This window comes from Erithacus rubecula, assembly GCF_903797595.1.
Source record: "Erithacus rubecula genome assembly, chromosome: 23".
Taxonomy (NCBI): Eukaryota; Metazoa; Chordata; class Aves; order Passeriformes; family Muscicapidae; genus Erithacus; species Erithacus rubecula.
The window spans coordinates 5,845,074-5,860,306 of NC_136675.1; the positions used below are offsets into that span (position 1 = coordinate 5,845,074).

Sequence of the window (15,233 nt, forward strand, 5' to 3'; positions counted from 1 at the left end):
AGAAACTAAAAATGCTCAGTATTAAATGATTTAAAAAAGAAACTCAGCAAAAGTGAGAATGGGGCAAATTCCTGTAATAATTCCCTAATGCTCTTCCAATCTTCCAGCATTTTTCAGCTCTCTTTAAGATCTGTACATTTAACAACCATCAATGCAGGTCTTTTCCAGGTAGTTCACCACTCTATCCTTAAATTTCTAATATCTACAGGAATTTTTGGTACCCCCAGAAGGTTTTGCAGTCTGAGGGTGTTTTTTAATGCAGGGCATTGTGTAAAACCCAGCACTGTGAGCTGAAACCTGCCACTGCCACAGCTGTGCAAATGGAACTAGGTGAATTTAAGAACTGTTTTATAGCAAGTACTTAATAAATATTGAAAAAAAAATAGATTAATAACACTTACTTAGTAAATTGCAAATGTTTTCCTACCAAGCTCCTGTCAGCATTTCAATAAGTAGAGCACTTCAGTGTTATTATAGCCTGAGTCTGATCTTGGGGCACCTCAGCATTTGTCTGCAAAGTTAAAATTTCATATAGATTTATTTTTGCATGTTTTGGAGAGAGGCTGCACTCAGCTCCTGCACCCACCTCCCCACAGCCCCTGTGCCATCTCACCACAGCCCCTCACCCACTGTTCCTCAATGTCCATCCCCCCAAAATCAGTGACCCTCAGTGTCCATCCCCCAAAAATCACTGACCCTCAGTGTCCATCTCCCCCAAAATCACTGACCCTCAGTGTCCATCCCCCCAAAATCACTGACCCTCAGTGTCCATCTCAACAAAATCACTGACCCTCAATGTCCATCTCCCCTAAATCACTGACCCTCAGTGTCCATCTCCCCAAAATCACCATCTCCCCCAAAATCACTGACCCTCAGTGTCCATCCCCCCACAATCACTGACCCTCAGTGTCCATCTCCCCAAAATCACCATCTCCCCCAAAATCACTGACCCTCAGTGTCCATCTCCCCAAAATCACTGACCCTCCCTGTCCATCCCCCCAAAATCACTGACCCTCAGTGTCCATCTCCCCCAAATCACTGACCCTCAGTGTCCATCTCCCCAAAATCACCATCTCCCCAAAATCACTGACCCTCAGTGTCCATCCCCCCCAAATCACTGACCCTCAGTGTCCATCTCCCCAAAATCACTGACCCTCAGTGTCCATCTCCCCAAAATCACTGACCCTCAGTGTCCATCCCCCCAACATCACTGACCCTCAGTGTCCATCCCCCCAAAAATCACTGACCCTCAGTGTCCATCCCCCCAAAAATCACTGACCCTCAGTGTCCATCTCCCCTAAATCACTGACCCTCAGTGTCCATCTCCCCACAATCACTGACCCTCAATGTCCATCTCCCCACAATCACTGACCCTCAGTATCCATCCCCCCAAAATCACTGACCCTCAGTGTCCATCCCCCCAAAATCACTGACCCTCAGTGTCCATCTCCCCAAAATCACTGACCCTCAGTGTCCATCCCCCCAAAATCACTGACCCTCAGCCCCAGCTCAGTCCATGATGTCATTCCCTCACTGCCTTTGGGGCTCTGCCTGAGGAGAAAAAATCCCCAAACTGTCAAAATCACACTGATTTTGTATCATTAAACTGGCATGTTGCAATTCTTACTGATTAAAAAAAAAAAAAAGCCTGCTCACCTTAGAGGGGAACAAAGCACCAGCATAATTTGTGTCTGAATTGACTGGTGGAGATCACTCACAAAGCCATGAATTGTTTCAGTCCAAGTTTTATTTCAGCATTGAGGCTTTCTTAAAAAATAAGAGGGGTTTTAAGATGACTTTATAAGATGAAACACCACAGTGAGGCACTTGGAGTGTTTATGGAAACAGAGCAGGCCAGGCCTATGTTCCTCACATTTAAATAAAAATTTAAAAGCAGGTAATGCACATTTGCCATCCTGTGATTAAAAAAAAACTACCCCCTTTTTTGATTATTTTTGATTAATTTTGATTCAGTCAAGTCCATAACCCTTTGATTTTTAAGGATTCTCTGTACTATTCTTTTAAAGACAATTAGGCTGATCCAAACCATACTTTTTAAAAAAATTCAAGTTTTCACAAGACACAGATGGGAGTGAACCCAGGGAGAACCTGGGACATCCATTCCCATTCCCTTCTCCCACAGCAGCAAAGCTGCCAAATTTTAAAAGGTGATAAGAGGATTTAAGATTTCATGTGGCAATTTATTTACAGCAATTCAGCACCACCTGCTGGCATGACTTCTTTTTTTAAAATAATTTAAAAGATGTGGTGGTTTGTTTGTTTAATTGGCATAATTTTTTTTTTTTTTAGCTGTCTAATTTTAAACACTCTTATTTTTGCCCACATTACATCTGAGCCACTGCAGCTATTTTGGATTTATGTAATATGGAGGAGGAACATCAGCTCTGAATTAGAACATGAAATATGCAAATGAAATCAATCTAGATGAACATCATCTCCTGCCATGCTGCAAAAAGGGAATATTTTAGTTATCAGCTCCACTAAATTCTGTATTTCATGGATCAGCTTTAAAAGCTGCCTGCCAGCATTCCTGGGAGACTTCCAACCTTTACAAATCTCTCCTTCTCCATATCCCCCAAAACTCAATTAATTCTTATTTTCTGTCTCAGTGAAAAGTCTGACACTCCCTGCAATTAATCCCTTACATTTCTGATTTTAAATGGTCAATTCTTAGTTTTTTTCCCCACAAGGATTAGAGTTTTAAGGGGCTTCTGCCAGATGATGACCAAAATCCACTCAACCACATTCTTCTTGCTTTAAATATCAATAATGACAAAGACTTCTGGCTTTTCATCTTCACAGATCTGCATTGCTGAATAAGTTATGGCTTTGACCTCTGTGCCCTAGAAAAGAGACACAAACCATAGATTTTTCTAAATTATATCCCTTTTACCAGGTCAGAACTCCCAGTTCCCATCACTTTCCTCAAATGCTACCCATCTTTTCACCAAAAAAAGCTGTAACTATATTTGTTCTGATTAAAAAAAAAAAAAAAAATTTGCCATACTAATGGCCAGGCCAAATAGTGAAAAGGTTATTTTTAAGTTTTTTTTATCCTCTTGATAAAACAAATTCCTCCTCTTACCTCTGAGAGACTATCAACATTACTGTGTTAAAAATTACACAGATCAACACTTGGTTTTGCTTCTAACAATTCTTTAGGAAAAAAACAAGAAAAAAGCAAGAACTGTCTAAGCAGAAATCTGTATCAATAGTGTGAAACCCAAACACACAAATTCTGAATATTGATTGATTTTCTGTGTTACCTACATCACAAAAAAGAAGCCAAATCAGTTTTGCTGAGTTTTGCTTGTGCTGAGGAAATGTCAACAATTTCAGGGACAGAAAGTGAGAAAGTGAAATCTTGAGTTCAGTAGTACTTCAACCACATTTATATTTTGATATTTGATTTAAAGGGCACCACATCTCCTCCTCCTAAAATGGAAAAAATAAACCACTGCCTACCTGTGGGTGTTTGTCTAAAGAGAACTCTTCTCCCCACCTGTAAAAGCAAAAAAAAATAGAAGAGAGGTGTTATAATTTTGGCAACATTTACCAAATGCTATAATTAGTTTCAGTGATGAGCACAGAAAAGTGAGATTTTCATTTGAAGCCTCAAAGGAAGCAAGAAAATTGCACAATCCATTTTCAGGCAATGGTTTAAACTCACCCAATTGATCTTATTTTGAACTGCATTCTGTCAATGTGAAGCACTTTCACTTCCTGCAGAGAGTGGGAGGAGAAATGTGTCAGTCACACCTTCCACCTTCAGGCAGAAATTCCCAGTAAATCCTTTACAAAGATTATTTCCCACTGTTTGGACACCTTCCACCAGCCCAGCTTGCCCCAAGTCTTCTCCAAGACAAGGAGTTGTATTTTTTAATGTTCCTTTTTCCCCTTAAAATACCATTGCATTCAGGGAAGAGCTTTGCTCTACAAATGGAAAAAGCTGAAGCTAAAACACTTACCCTGGGTATAAAAAATTCATCAGCACTGAATTTATACAGCCATTCATCCAAGAAGTGGAAGAGAAGTGACAACAGGTCATGCCCTGTTGGTTGAAGCAGAGATTGTCTCAAAAACATTTTTAAGAGCACCTCAGCTACACAGGAGATTCAGATAACAATGTTTAATTGTATTTTAATTAATTATGTGTGAAGATTGAGATGTTTGGTAGCTTTCTCCCTTTCATAACTCTCAATAGAAGAATCCTCACCTTCTGCCTCTACCTCCACTGTATCCACAGGTTCCACAGTGCCTGTGTCTGTCATGTAGCCAAACATGGCCATGGCACACTGCTCAAAGGCTTCTTCCAAAGTGTCCCCCCAGGCATGGAGCCTAAAAAAACATGGAATAATCACTGGAACCTAAAAAAACACAGGGAGTCATCACTGGAACCTAAAAAACACAGGGAGTCATCACTGGAACCTAAAAAACACAGGGAGTCATCACTGGAACCTAAAAAACACAGGGAGTCATCACTGGAACCTAAAAAACACAGGGAGTCATCACTGGAATGTAATACTGGGTCACCAAAAATAAAAAACAGCCCCAAAGTCATATTCAGAAGATGGGAGTTCAAGCAGAGGAGGAGAATCAGCAAAAAACACCTGGATTTTCTAGAAGGGGAAGTTTGTCAGGAGAGTTTTGTGGGAGAATATGGAAAATAAATGTTTTACCAGCCACCATGAAAGTTCTTTCCTAATGTGGCTAATTGCTGTCTATAAAAGTAAATCACACTGAAGAAATTTTGTTTAAAAGGAGGGGATTAAAAGATTTTTAAAGCATATTTCCAAATAACACAGGGGCTTAGTCAGAAGCACCACGGACACACAAGAAAAGAAACCAAACATGATTCTATGGTGTCCCAAAAGGGACAAAACTGACCATCAAAGCACAAAAAAAGTGACATTTCAGAGCTCCACAAGGTGTTATATCTGCAAACCACCCCAGGTTTAAAGGAGTGTGAAAAATAATTAATTTGTCACCCCTGAGAAATCCCAGCTGCTCACACTTACTGCACATCTGCTGTGTGATCCAAATCTGAGGGGAAGAGAAAAGAAATGATGTCACCAAAAGTATTTATAACATGAGGATTAAAAAAAAAATACCATCATTTTTGCATTCATCTGCAGATGTCATAAATCTATTTTGTAGTGTATTGGAAAAACTTAACACAGGTGGAATTTTGGATTATTTCTAACAAAAAAAGACTGTTTAATGTGATTATGTCAGTGCAGGGTTTGGCTGTTGTAACCCAAGAAGCTTCCACAAATTAACTGCAATAAAAAGAAACTTTCACCAGGAGTAAAGAATTGATGCTGAAATCTACAGGACTAAAAATTATTCATGCAGAGGATGAGATTTGCAAATATTTCCAGCTCAGTGAGGAAATCTACCTGTCCACACCCAAAAGCAGCCATTATGAAAAGAGAAGAATTTAAACCATAAGATGGGATATAAAATAGAAAGCAAACTTCACTCATGAAGAATGATTAACATCCAGTTGGACATGAAACTCATTTATATTTATCCAGAAGAAATGCAAAATTCCAGCAGAACTAAGTTGGGATGTGAGATAAATCCTCACTTCAATTAAAAAATTGCTTAAAGAGATCACACCCTATTAAAGGGTTCTCAACAACAGTCTCTAAAACAAACAAATTCCTTTGGATGCAAAAGAGGGATAAAATCTCCTCCAGTTATGGAAACTGGATGGTTGTTGGGATGTGTCACTGTATTTCTGCACTTCTATCAAATAAAGAATTAAAAATATCAATTCTAACAGAGATAACAGACACAGAAAACAGGCAGGGCCTGGGGCTGCCACCCACATCCTTAGGAGATATTCCAGGGGTGGGGAAAAGTAAAGATAATAATCTTTAAATAAAGTAAAAACACCACACACAAGACCAGCACATTTTTGAATGTCTCTCCCTAGATGAGAGGCAGAAAAATTGCTAAGAAATGGCTCAGAAGAGGAAAATAAATGACTTTAAATTAATTATTTCCATTTAATTTGATTTTTTTTTCAGTGCAAATAACAAGAAAAACACGATGAAGAAAATTTCTCGTTTCTCTGTTTCCTCTTATCTTCCTTGCCCTTCAGCACTGCCACACCTCAGCAGGAAAATATTTTAAAAAAATAAATTTAAAGTACTCACACTCATATTTTTTGCAGAGAGGGGGGTACTTGGCTTTCACAGCCTTCTGCTCCTCAGTCAGGTTGTAATCCCTGTCCTCAGCTGCCATAGCTGAGAGCTCCAAGGGAATCCCTGAATTCTCCTTCAATTCCTGCTTTTTCTGCAGATTCAACCTGTGGAGAACAGGGAGGATTCCTCTCAGTGTAATTTCATTTTTTTTGTGTTAAAATAGGAGATGAAAAAGTTGGGAGTTCAATGCCACACCCATGAAATGATGTTTGTTCAGCCAAAGGGAAATATTCCTTATGGGAATTGTGGATTTTTTTTGGCTTTTCTGGAAGGAGTTGTGTTTCTTCTTCCCTGTTAATGAATTCATAAATAATAAAATACAGCCCTGATGGGAACAGCTGTGAAGTGAATTAAACTTCCCTGCTTTTTAGCTGAATTTTAATTTTCTAATTAATTTTTGAGGCCTGTTGTACATCACACACATGAAGTGTCACTGCTCCAAAAAAAAAAACCCTTAAAGAAGAAAAAAATTTGTGTTCTTTTAAGACAAGGATTACATTTAAACCTCAAAACATGTGGATGGCAAATCCAGTGCAAAGAGTTTCCTATGCTCATATTTTGGCTGATTTTTTCAAATAAAATAAAATAAAATAAAGAACTGTATCAACTCCCCCATTTGAAAGTCAGATTATCACACCCAATCTCACAATTTGCTGTTTTCCTGCTCATTTGTAAATCCAACAGACACAAACTGAAGAATCCCATTAACTTCAGGCTAATTAATTTTCTTTTCCAGGTTTTCAGCCATCATAACCATTCTTTAATTTTTTTTTTTTTTATTATAAGATTTATTCACAGCTGAACCCAACACTTCCCCAACAATCCAAAAATAAAAAATCCCTTAACTTTTACACAGGAGTTGCTTCTTACTCCAAGTCTTAGAAACATAAGATTTCCAATTTCTAATTTCAGGTAAAAATCTGGGTGTGTTGGAAAGAGAAGTTTGAAATTGAGAACTCGGGGTATCTCTTGAGGAATAAACCCAGATATTGATTTGATATTTTATTTTAAACCTGTTAAACCTCAGCTGTGGACACTCAGGTCCCAAGTTACCCTCAGCAGCCGACCAAAACTAGCAAATATTTCTATTTCTAAAACTCACCGCTGCACTTCACTGTGGAAAAATGGAATATATTCATGATTATAGAGAATTAATAACACGCCGAGGATACCCGATGGTGACAGGGCGGGCCTGGAAAGAGGCCTCGGCCCACACAGCTCTCGGTCCCGCCCTGATACGCTCTGCCCACGGCCGTGGTGACCGGATAAGCCGCAGCCACCGGTTCGTTCTAAACCGGGGACCGGGATCAAGAACCGGGATTAAAAGCGGAACCCGCCGCCCCTCAGCGTGGGGCGCGGCCCCTTTAAGAGCGCGCTGAGGGCGCTCCGGAAAATGGCGGCTCCCAGCGGGCAGCCCGCCCACGTGACCGCCGCGCGCGCTGCCGTGCCCGCCCTTTCCTCTCCGCTGATTGGCCGGCGCCCCCCGGCGGCGGGCGCTGATTGGGCGGCCTTGGCGCGCGAAGGGCTGCGCGGCGCCGGGAGCCGCACGCAGCGGGGGCAGGAAACAATAGACGGAGCCGCGGCCGGAGGGGTCGGAGCAGCGAGCGCAGGAACCGCCCGCCCGCCTCGCTCAGCCTGCCCCGCCTCGAGCCCCGCGGCCGCCGCGCTCCCCCCGCCGCGCCATGGCCGACAAGGAAGGTAAAGGCTCCGTATGGGCGGCGCGGCCTCCGCCGTGAGGCGCGGGGTGCCCCCCCCGTTACAGCGTGAGGGGAGCGGGGCGGTGCCGCCAGGGGGCGCGCGGGGGCGGGGCCTGAGGGGCTCCCCTCACGGTCATGGCCGCCGCTGCCTCCCCACGCCCGCGGCACCAAACGGGGAGAGCGGGCCGGGCCGGGACCCTCTGCCCTCCCCTGTGCCCCCAGGAGGGGTTTGTGAGGCCGGGAGGGCCGGGCTGTGCCCTGCGAGGGGAGCGGGCGGGCAAAGTTCAGACAAAAGACCCCCCAGGTGCCCTGGGGTGAGCTCCCATTCCGTGGGCGAGCTCCGGTTTCTTTGGGGTTCCCCCTTTTCCATGGGGGTGTCCCCTTCCCTCAGATCTGCCCGTCGCCTTCTCTACACCAGAGCCTGGTGACAGATGGGCTGAGAAAGTGTTCGAGAGCCACAAGGCAACAGGAGGCTTGGAAAACTGGATTTTGGGAACAAGTAGTTCAAGGCTGCAGCCAGACCGGTCTGTTGAACAGCAGTTGCTGTTTAACGCTGCATCTCCTGCCTTAAAACATTGTTACGAGGCTGGGTTTGGCCTCCCTGTGCGCTGAGTCTCAGAATTTTATTGTGCTGCTGTAACACCATCATCATCAAATAATGTCAGAATTTATTGGGCTGGGAGGCACCTTGAACTCATCCCATCCCACCCCTGCTGTGACAGAGACATCTTCCACTGTCCCAGCTTTGTCCAAGCCCTGTCCAGCCTTCCCTGGGATGAAATTTAACATAGTTCATATTAATTCCCAGCTATATATCCAGAAAAAATGGATTAGCATGTGCAACAGAGGTTTTTTAACCATTTAGTAACTACTCCAATAGGACAAATAGCCAACCAAATTGATGTACTTGACTAATCCATTGCCTGCCCACAGCACTGTGTGTCTATAAATCAATTGATAAATAATTAATTGTATGTATTTCTTGCAAAAACCACTTCAGCAGCCTTTGATGATGCAGTGGAGGAGCGTGTGATCAACGAGGAGTATAAGATATGGAAAAAGAACACTCCTTTCCTGTATGACCTGGTGATGACCCATGCCCTGGAGTGGCCCAGCTTGACTGCTCAGTGGCTTCCTGATGTCACAAGGTAAAAGGACCTTTCTGCTCTATTCTTAAACCAAAATAGCAAATCCAGCCTTGTGCTGAGAGATTTTTAGATTGAGATCACAGAATCCCAAATTGGTTTGAGGCAGGAAGGGACCTTAAAACAGAGATGGGGCAGCCACAACATCTCCTGTGCCAGCACCTCCCCATCCTCACAGGGAAGAGATTTTGTCATTCCTGTTTTGTTTTTCTTTCTCTGCAGACCTGAAGGCAAAGATTTCAGCATCCACAGGTTGGTGTTGGGCACCCACACCTCAGATGAACAAAACCACCTGGTGATTGCCAGTGTGCAGCTGCCCAATGATGATGCCCAGTTTGATGCTTCCCACTATGACAGTGAGAAAGGAGGTAAGAGCCAAAAAAAACCCAGAGATTTTAACGTTTTTTCTCTTTTTTTTCTCAATATAAAATGTGTCTTTCCCAAAAATTCAGGCAGCAAAATTAAGATTTTACTTCTAAAAAATTTAAGTGGTGCCTCCTTAATAAACAAATACCCTATTTCTTGAGTGTGTTAATAATGTAATGATGGAAACAGAATGTTAATTCCAAAAATATTTATGTGGGAAAACCTTCCCTATTTCTCAGGAGCTGACCTTGAACCCCATGCAGTGCTTTTAATTGGTGTTTTTTTATTACCACATTTGTAAAATCATGCAGCAAATTTTTACACAAACTGGTGTAAAAGAATGTTTCTTATATCAAGGCAAGTGTAACATTTCAAACTTCCTTCATTTATCTGAGAATTCTGCTGATTGTTATCTCAGCCCCACTGGAGTGAAATTGTGTTTTATTCCATGTATCAGACTTGAATTGGATGCTTTGCAACCTTTTTTTTTTCTCAAGTTAGAAATTTCTCCTGTTTGCTTGGCTGAATCAATCTTTGCACCTGGTGAAAGTCCTTCATGATCCAATGTTTGCTCTTTTCACAGGAAGTTTGTGCAATGAGTATTTTGATCTTTGGGCTTTTTAAAGGTGTTTATGAACACGGGGTTGTTAAATAAATACTTGTTTCTCTTCTATTTTAGTATTTCTCAAAAATGTTTAAAATTGAATTGTGGGTTGTTTTAAAATCAATTATTTTTGCCCAGATTTTGCAGTTTTATGAATTGCTAAGCTGTTTTATGTGTAAAGATAAAGTAGTTGTATCACAGTCCTAAAACTGTAATTTGTTTTTACCACAACATTTTCTATTCTGAGATCTTGATAGCAAAGCTTAAATCAACTCTTTGTACCTTGTTTTAAAACTAGTATATATCCACAACTCTTTTATTCCTAGAATTTGGAGGCTTTGGCTCAGTAAGTGGAAAAATTGAGATTGAAATCAAGATCAACCACGAGGGGGAGGTGAACAGAGCCCGGTACATGCCCCAGAACCCCTGCATCATTGCCACCAAGACTCCTTCCAGTGATGTCCTGGTCTTTGATTACACCAAACACCCCTCCAAACCAGGTCTGTGCATCCCCCAAGGATGAAAAAAGAGCTTCAAAAATGGTTGAGGTCACCCCTCATTTGGGATTTTAGGGAAGAAGTGGGTGGGTTATTCAAGAGGTTATTTTGTATGAAGTTTAAACATATGTATCCAAATGTGTCCTTGGGAAAGGAAACATTTTCCTGCACTTCCACTGCTTGTTGTGTCACCTCAGTGTGAGGTATTTGAGGTGGTAGAAGGTGGATTTTTTTGGAATTTATGGTTTGGTGGGTAGCTGAGCTGTTCCCTTGATATCCTGTAAATATATTAACAGTCATTTACCTATGAACTCATTAAGATTGTTTAAAGTAACTCCTTTTGCCATTCATGGAGAGGATCAAAACTGCCTTCCTTACTTTAAAAATACAGTTGGAGATGATGAGAGGAAGAAAAATATCTCACCTTATATTTCTGGGTGTTCAGAAGAAGATTTTTTGAGCAATTATAGGTAATTTTTTGAGCTGCTGCTCCTCCCTCCAGCTGGAACTCAACCAAAACATAAAGATGGCTGCTGGGTTAAAGTCAAATTTAATAAACTCACTGCCAGGTATTCCCTGATTGCTGGGGATGATTGCAGGCACTGGAAGCCTTGCTCTCCTTGTTGCAGATCCTTCTGGAGAGTGCAACCCTGACCTGCGCCTGCGAGGGCACCAGAAGGAGGGCTATGGGCTGTCCTGGAACCCCAACCTCAGTGGGCACCTGCTGAGTGCTTCTGATGATCATGTGAGTGCTGGGGCAAAAACATCCTGCCTTGGAGGGGGAGGAGGGAAACACAGCCTAAAGGTATGAATTTGATCCTTTTTTTTTTTGTTGTTGTTGTTTTAAAGACCATTTGCTTGTGGGATATCAGTGCTGTTCCCAAAGAAGGCAAAGTGGTGGATGCCAAGACCATCTTCACAGGACACACAGCAGTGGTGGAGGATGTGTCCTGGCACCTGCTCCATGAATCCCTCTTTGGGTCTGTTGCTGATGACCAGAAGCTGATGATGTAAGTGAGGGAATCCCTTCACAAATTGTTTCATACTCAGTGAAATGGGACACAAACCTTTGTTAATTGTGTGTTTTCCCTTCTCAGCTGGGACACCAGGTCAAACAACACCTCCAAACCCAGTCACTCTGTGGATGCTCACACAGCTGAGGTGAACTGCCTCTCCTTCAACCCCTACAGTGAGTTTATCCTGGCCACAGGATCAGCTGATAAGGTACTTCTGCCTGAATCTTGAAACATCCTTCATTACTTTCTGGTGTGGATGTATATGTTGGTTACTTCAATAAAATATCTTTTTTTCCCCTTAGACTGTTGCTCTATGGGACTTGAGGAACCTAAAACTGAAGCTGCACTCCTTTGAATCACATAAAGATGAAATATTCCAGGTATAAAAAAAAGTCTTTATCTTTTATCCTCACAGACTTAGTTCTAATCAGCAGCCTGGAAAAGAAAAGCAGTTTTTCCACAATTTTTTTTGCACTTAAAAACTCATATTCTATTTTTTTATCTGCTTATACTTCTCTGGGTGTTGTTGTGGAGCTGCAGAGTTCCAGTACAGAATGAGAGCCCAGAAAAGGTTCAGGGAAATGCTCTGGAGCTTTAACCACAGCACAAGGATGAAATGTAGCAGTGCAGAGTCCATTAAATTATTCATGGCAGCAGATTGAAGCAGGAGGCCCAGGGAAATGGCTGCAGTGTTTCCATCTCCTCAGCCTGGTCCTGCAAGAAGCTTCAACACTCTCTGACAAAAGATAATTGCTGATTTTACTGCTGTAAATAATGTTCACATCATGGGCAGCACCTGCTTAGCAGATTAAATATTTCCAACTCGTGCCTTAATCAGAGGAAAAATATGTAGAGAGGTTTTTTTTGGTTTTTTTTGGTGGAGGGATTATCAGTTCAGACTGTGTTATGTCTAAATAAAATTACAGAATCCTGAAATGCCACATTAGTGTGCAGAATTCTGTGTTCCTTCCTAATCCTGTGATCCTATTATGAGTGGTGTGTTCTGGAGAGCTTTATCTGCAGCAGAAGCAGTAAATGTGAACTTTTGGGCAGTTAAGCTTCATTACAGTGATTTCTTTTCATGTGCCTGCTGCTGAAGGAATCCCTGGGTTCTATTTGTGCAATCCTTATTAAGATAAGGAGCAGCCAATACCCTTGGGAGCTGTTTGCACTTGGAAACACATTTTAGAGGAAAAATTCCAGGTGGCACCTTTTGGGTGAAAAGTCTCTTTTTTTTTGTGTGTATGTGTGAATATTCAAATAAATGTTATTCACACATATTTGTGTTATTATCAGTTTGAGTTCTTGTAGAGCTTTCAGGGTACAAAATGAAGAGTTGTGGAATGTTCCAGCTTGTCAAAAATCACTTTTAAATGTTTCCCTGTCTGCAGGTTCAGTGGTCTCCCCATAATGAAACCATCCTGGCCTCCAGTGGCACAGACCGCAGGCTAAACGTTTGGGACTTGAGGTAAATCCCAAATTCCTCCAAAAATTACTGATTATTGCATCACACCTCAAAAAAAACCAACCCAAAAAACCTACCCAAACCAACCCTCACCTTCTTTTTCTTTTCCTTTTTTTTTTTTTTTATTTTTTTTGCAGTAAAATTGGAGAGGAGCAATCCCCTGAAGATGCTGAGGATGGTCCCCCAGAGCTGCTGGTGAGTCTTTTCACCCTTCATTAATTATTTTCACCTCTCACTCACCCTGCAGTGCAAATTTCAAACCATTTCCCTTTTTGTTTCCTCAATCCCAGTTTATCCATGGTGGTCATACTGCAAAGATCTCAGATTTCTCCTGGAATCCCAATGAGCCCTGGGTCATTTGTTCTGTATCAGAAGATAATATCATGCAAGTCTGGCAAATGGTGAGTTCTTTTGGAAGGTGCAGGTGGGTGATGCTGTTGAAATTCCTGGATTTCAGCATCCCTGCTTTTATTTACAGAATTATCCAGTTTGTAGCACTGCTGATAATCAAAAGGGCAGTGAAATCCTCTTTAGCTTTGGCCAGAGCAATGATTTCCAAATACTCAGGAGATGTTTTGTGTTTAAAAAAAAAAAAAAAAAATAAAAAAGCTGGTGCAGAAGGAAATTTTTCCATTCTGTGTGTGAGAACCAAGGATGAAATTATGAAATTGAGATTTTTCTATTATTGTTTTAAAGAGTATTTAAAATTTCATTCTCCAGAGATGAAAAGGAACAATTTGCTGGGTTTTACATTCCCAGCTGCTGAAGGTTTTGGAAAACAATCTTGACCTTCAACAAGCCCATTTTCCTAATTTTTTTTTTTTTGTTTATCTCTAAATTTTGTTCAAGTGCTGCAGAGTAAAGGATCTACAAAATAAATACTTGAAACACTTTTGAAGTCCTGCAATGGACTTTTCCTTTAGCAGTTTCCTTTTTACAGGACATTTTTTGAGATTTATGGATAAGATTGTTTGTATTGCTGCTTTGATGTTAATGGGATCAGGGATGGATGATCCATATCTGCAAATAAAAAAACTGAGCAGAACTTTCTACAATCCAAAGGGGTGGGAAATGCTCTCTGAGTGTCTCCATCCTTGTCTTGCAGGCAGAGAACATCTACAATGATGAAGATCCTGAAGGAAGTGTGGATCCAGAAGGTCAAGGATCCTAGATGGCAGCTTCTCCCTCTTTTTAGTCTTTCTCCTTCTCTTCCCTCTCAGCCCTGATATTGACTTAACACTGGTTTTGAGGCACACATGTAGATTTTGTGTTCAGCCATCCTCCTGTAGATCCCATCACAGCTTTTTCCACCCACACCTTGAGAACCCAAAAAAAGAAAAGGGCTCAGCCAGAGGCTCCTTGAGCAGAATTCCTCCAGCAGCCTCCTTGGTTGGTCTATTTTAACTGCTTTCATCACACAGCAAGCTTGGGATTAGGTTTTTTTCTCTCTCTTTAACTTGCTTCAGCCACAGGCTTTTGCCTAATTTAAACAAAAGTTAAATTGGCAGAGCTGCCTGAGTGAGCTGGAGCCAGCAGAGATGATCCAAGTGTTAATCCCCTGACAGCTCAGAAATGGTGTGGAAGGTCTTGTCCTCCTCAGTACAACTCAGAAACCTTGCAATTCCTTTAGTTATCTGTACCTTGTGGCTTTTTCTGCCTTTGCAGATACAAGACTTGCAAGTTCTGACTTGAACTGAATTTTTTTTTCTTTTTTTTCTCTTGGCAATTCTGGGATTTTTCATTCCTTCCTTTCCCTTTCCTCCCTCCTGCTGGGCACCAGCGGTTTGGATTCATTAGCTATTCCTGCAGAACCTCCTTCACCTCTCTTTTTTCTTTTTTTTTTTTGCTCTGTTGTGTGTTTCTTGAGCTGTGTTTTCACATAATATTTCTTTCCTTTCTGTGAAATGGTTTTTAAAACTTGGGGGAGCCCTCAAGTTGTAAAAGGTGTTTGTTTGTACCAACGGATGACCCCGGTGCCCTCTACAGCCTTGGCAGCTGGTGGAAAACAAATGAAATGTGGATAAAAACGACTTTTTTTAGGAGTTTAGTCCTTGAGCACAAGGTCTGCACGTCTTCCACTTGGGTGTCAGTGCCACCAGCAGCCTGTTACTCTCCATCTCCTCATGATTAATTCCATGTAAGTCCTTCAGTTGGAATAAATTTTTTCTACCTAAACGCTGCAAAATTTGGGCAGTTTTGTGCTGATTCTG

General features: G+C 41.7%; 2 protein-coding genes across 3 annotated transcripts; one reads left to right on the top strand and one right to left on the bottom strand.

The window, feature by feature from the left end:
* Positions 1-1,731: 1,731 nt before the first annotated feature.
* On the bottom strand, positions 1,732-7,662 carry ZBTB8OS (zinc finger and BTB domain containing 8 opposite strand). Its single transcript, XM_079325889.1, has 8 exons — positions 7,336-7,662; positions 6,186-6,337; positions 5,040-5,064; positions 4,238-4,359; positions 3,990-4,072; positions 3,692-3,744; positions 3,487-3,523; positions 1,732-2,864 (listed from the first exon to the last, which is right to left on the bottom strand). Exons 2-8 carry the CDS (start codon positions 6,271-6,273, stop codon positions 2,778-2,780), a joined length of 495 nt encoding a protein of 164 aa, XP_079182015.1. The 5' UTR covers positions 6,274-6,337; positions 7,336-7,662; the 3' UTR covers positions 1,732-2,777.
* A 70-nt stretch (positions 7,663-7,732) lies between these two features.
* On the top strand, positions 7,733-15,208 carry RBBP4 (RB binding protein 4, chromatin remodeling factor). Of its 2 annotated transcripts, none has more exons than XM_079325887.1 (12): positions 7,733-7,931; positions 8,931-9,078; positions 9,298-9,443; positions 10,372-10,545; positions 11,172-11,287; positions 11,392-11,552; positions 11,640-11,766; positions 11,861-11,938; positions 12,950-13,026; positions 13,161-13,218; positions 13,314-13,424; positions 14,129-15,208. In XM_079325887.1, exons 1-12 carry the CDS (start codon positions 7,916-7,918, stop codon positions 14,192-14,194), a joined length of 1,278 nt encoding a protein of 425 aa, XP_079182013.1. In that variant the 5' UTR covers positions 7,733-7,915; the 3' UTR covers positions 14,195-15,208. The 2 variants fall into 2 exon arrangements, with proteins under 2 accessions (XP_079182013.1, XP_079182014.1); XM_079325888.1 differs by having other exon boundaries at positions 7,782-7,931; positions 8,934-9,078.
* The last annotated feature ends 25 nt before the right edge of the window (positions 15,209-15,233 follow it).

Excerpts from the sequence above, each read along its gene's own strand:
- ZBTB8OS (XM_079325889.1), bottom strand. The coding sequence starts at position 6,273 with ATGGCAGCTGAGGACAGGGATTACAACCTGACTGAGGAGCAGAAGGCT. Across the intron at positions 4,360-5,039 it reads GATCACACAGCAGATGTGCA|GCTCCATGCCTGGGGGGACA; the intron begins GTAAGTGTGAGC and ends ATGTTTTTTTAG. Across the intron at positions 3,524-3,691 it reads TTCAAAATAAGATCAATTGG|GTGGGGAGAAGAGTTCTCTT; the intron begins GTGAGTTTAAAC and ends TTGCTTTTACAG.
- RBBP4 (XM_079325887.1), top strand. Across the intron at positions 9,444-10,371 it reads CTATGACAGTGAGAAAGGAG|AATTTGGAGGCTTTGGCTCA; the intron begins GTAAGAGCCAAA and ends TTTTATTCCTAG. Across the intron at positions 10,546-11,171 it reads CAAACACCCCTCCAAACCAG|ATCCTTCTGGAGAGTGCAAC; the intron begins GTCTGTGCATCC and ends TCCTTGTTGCAG.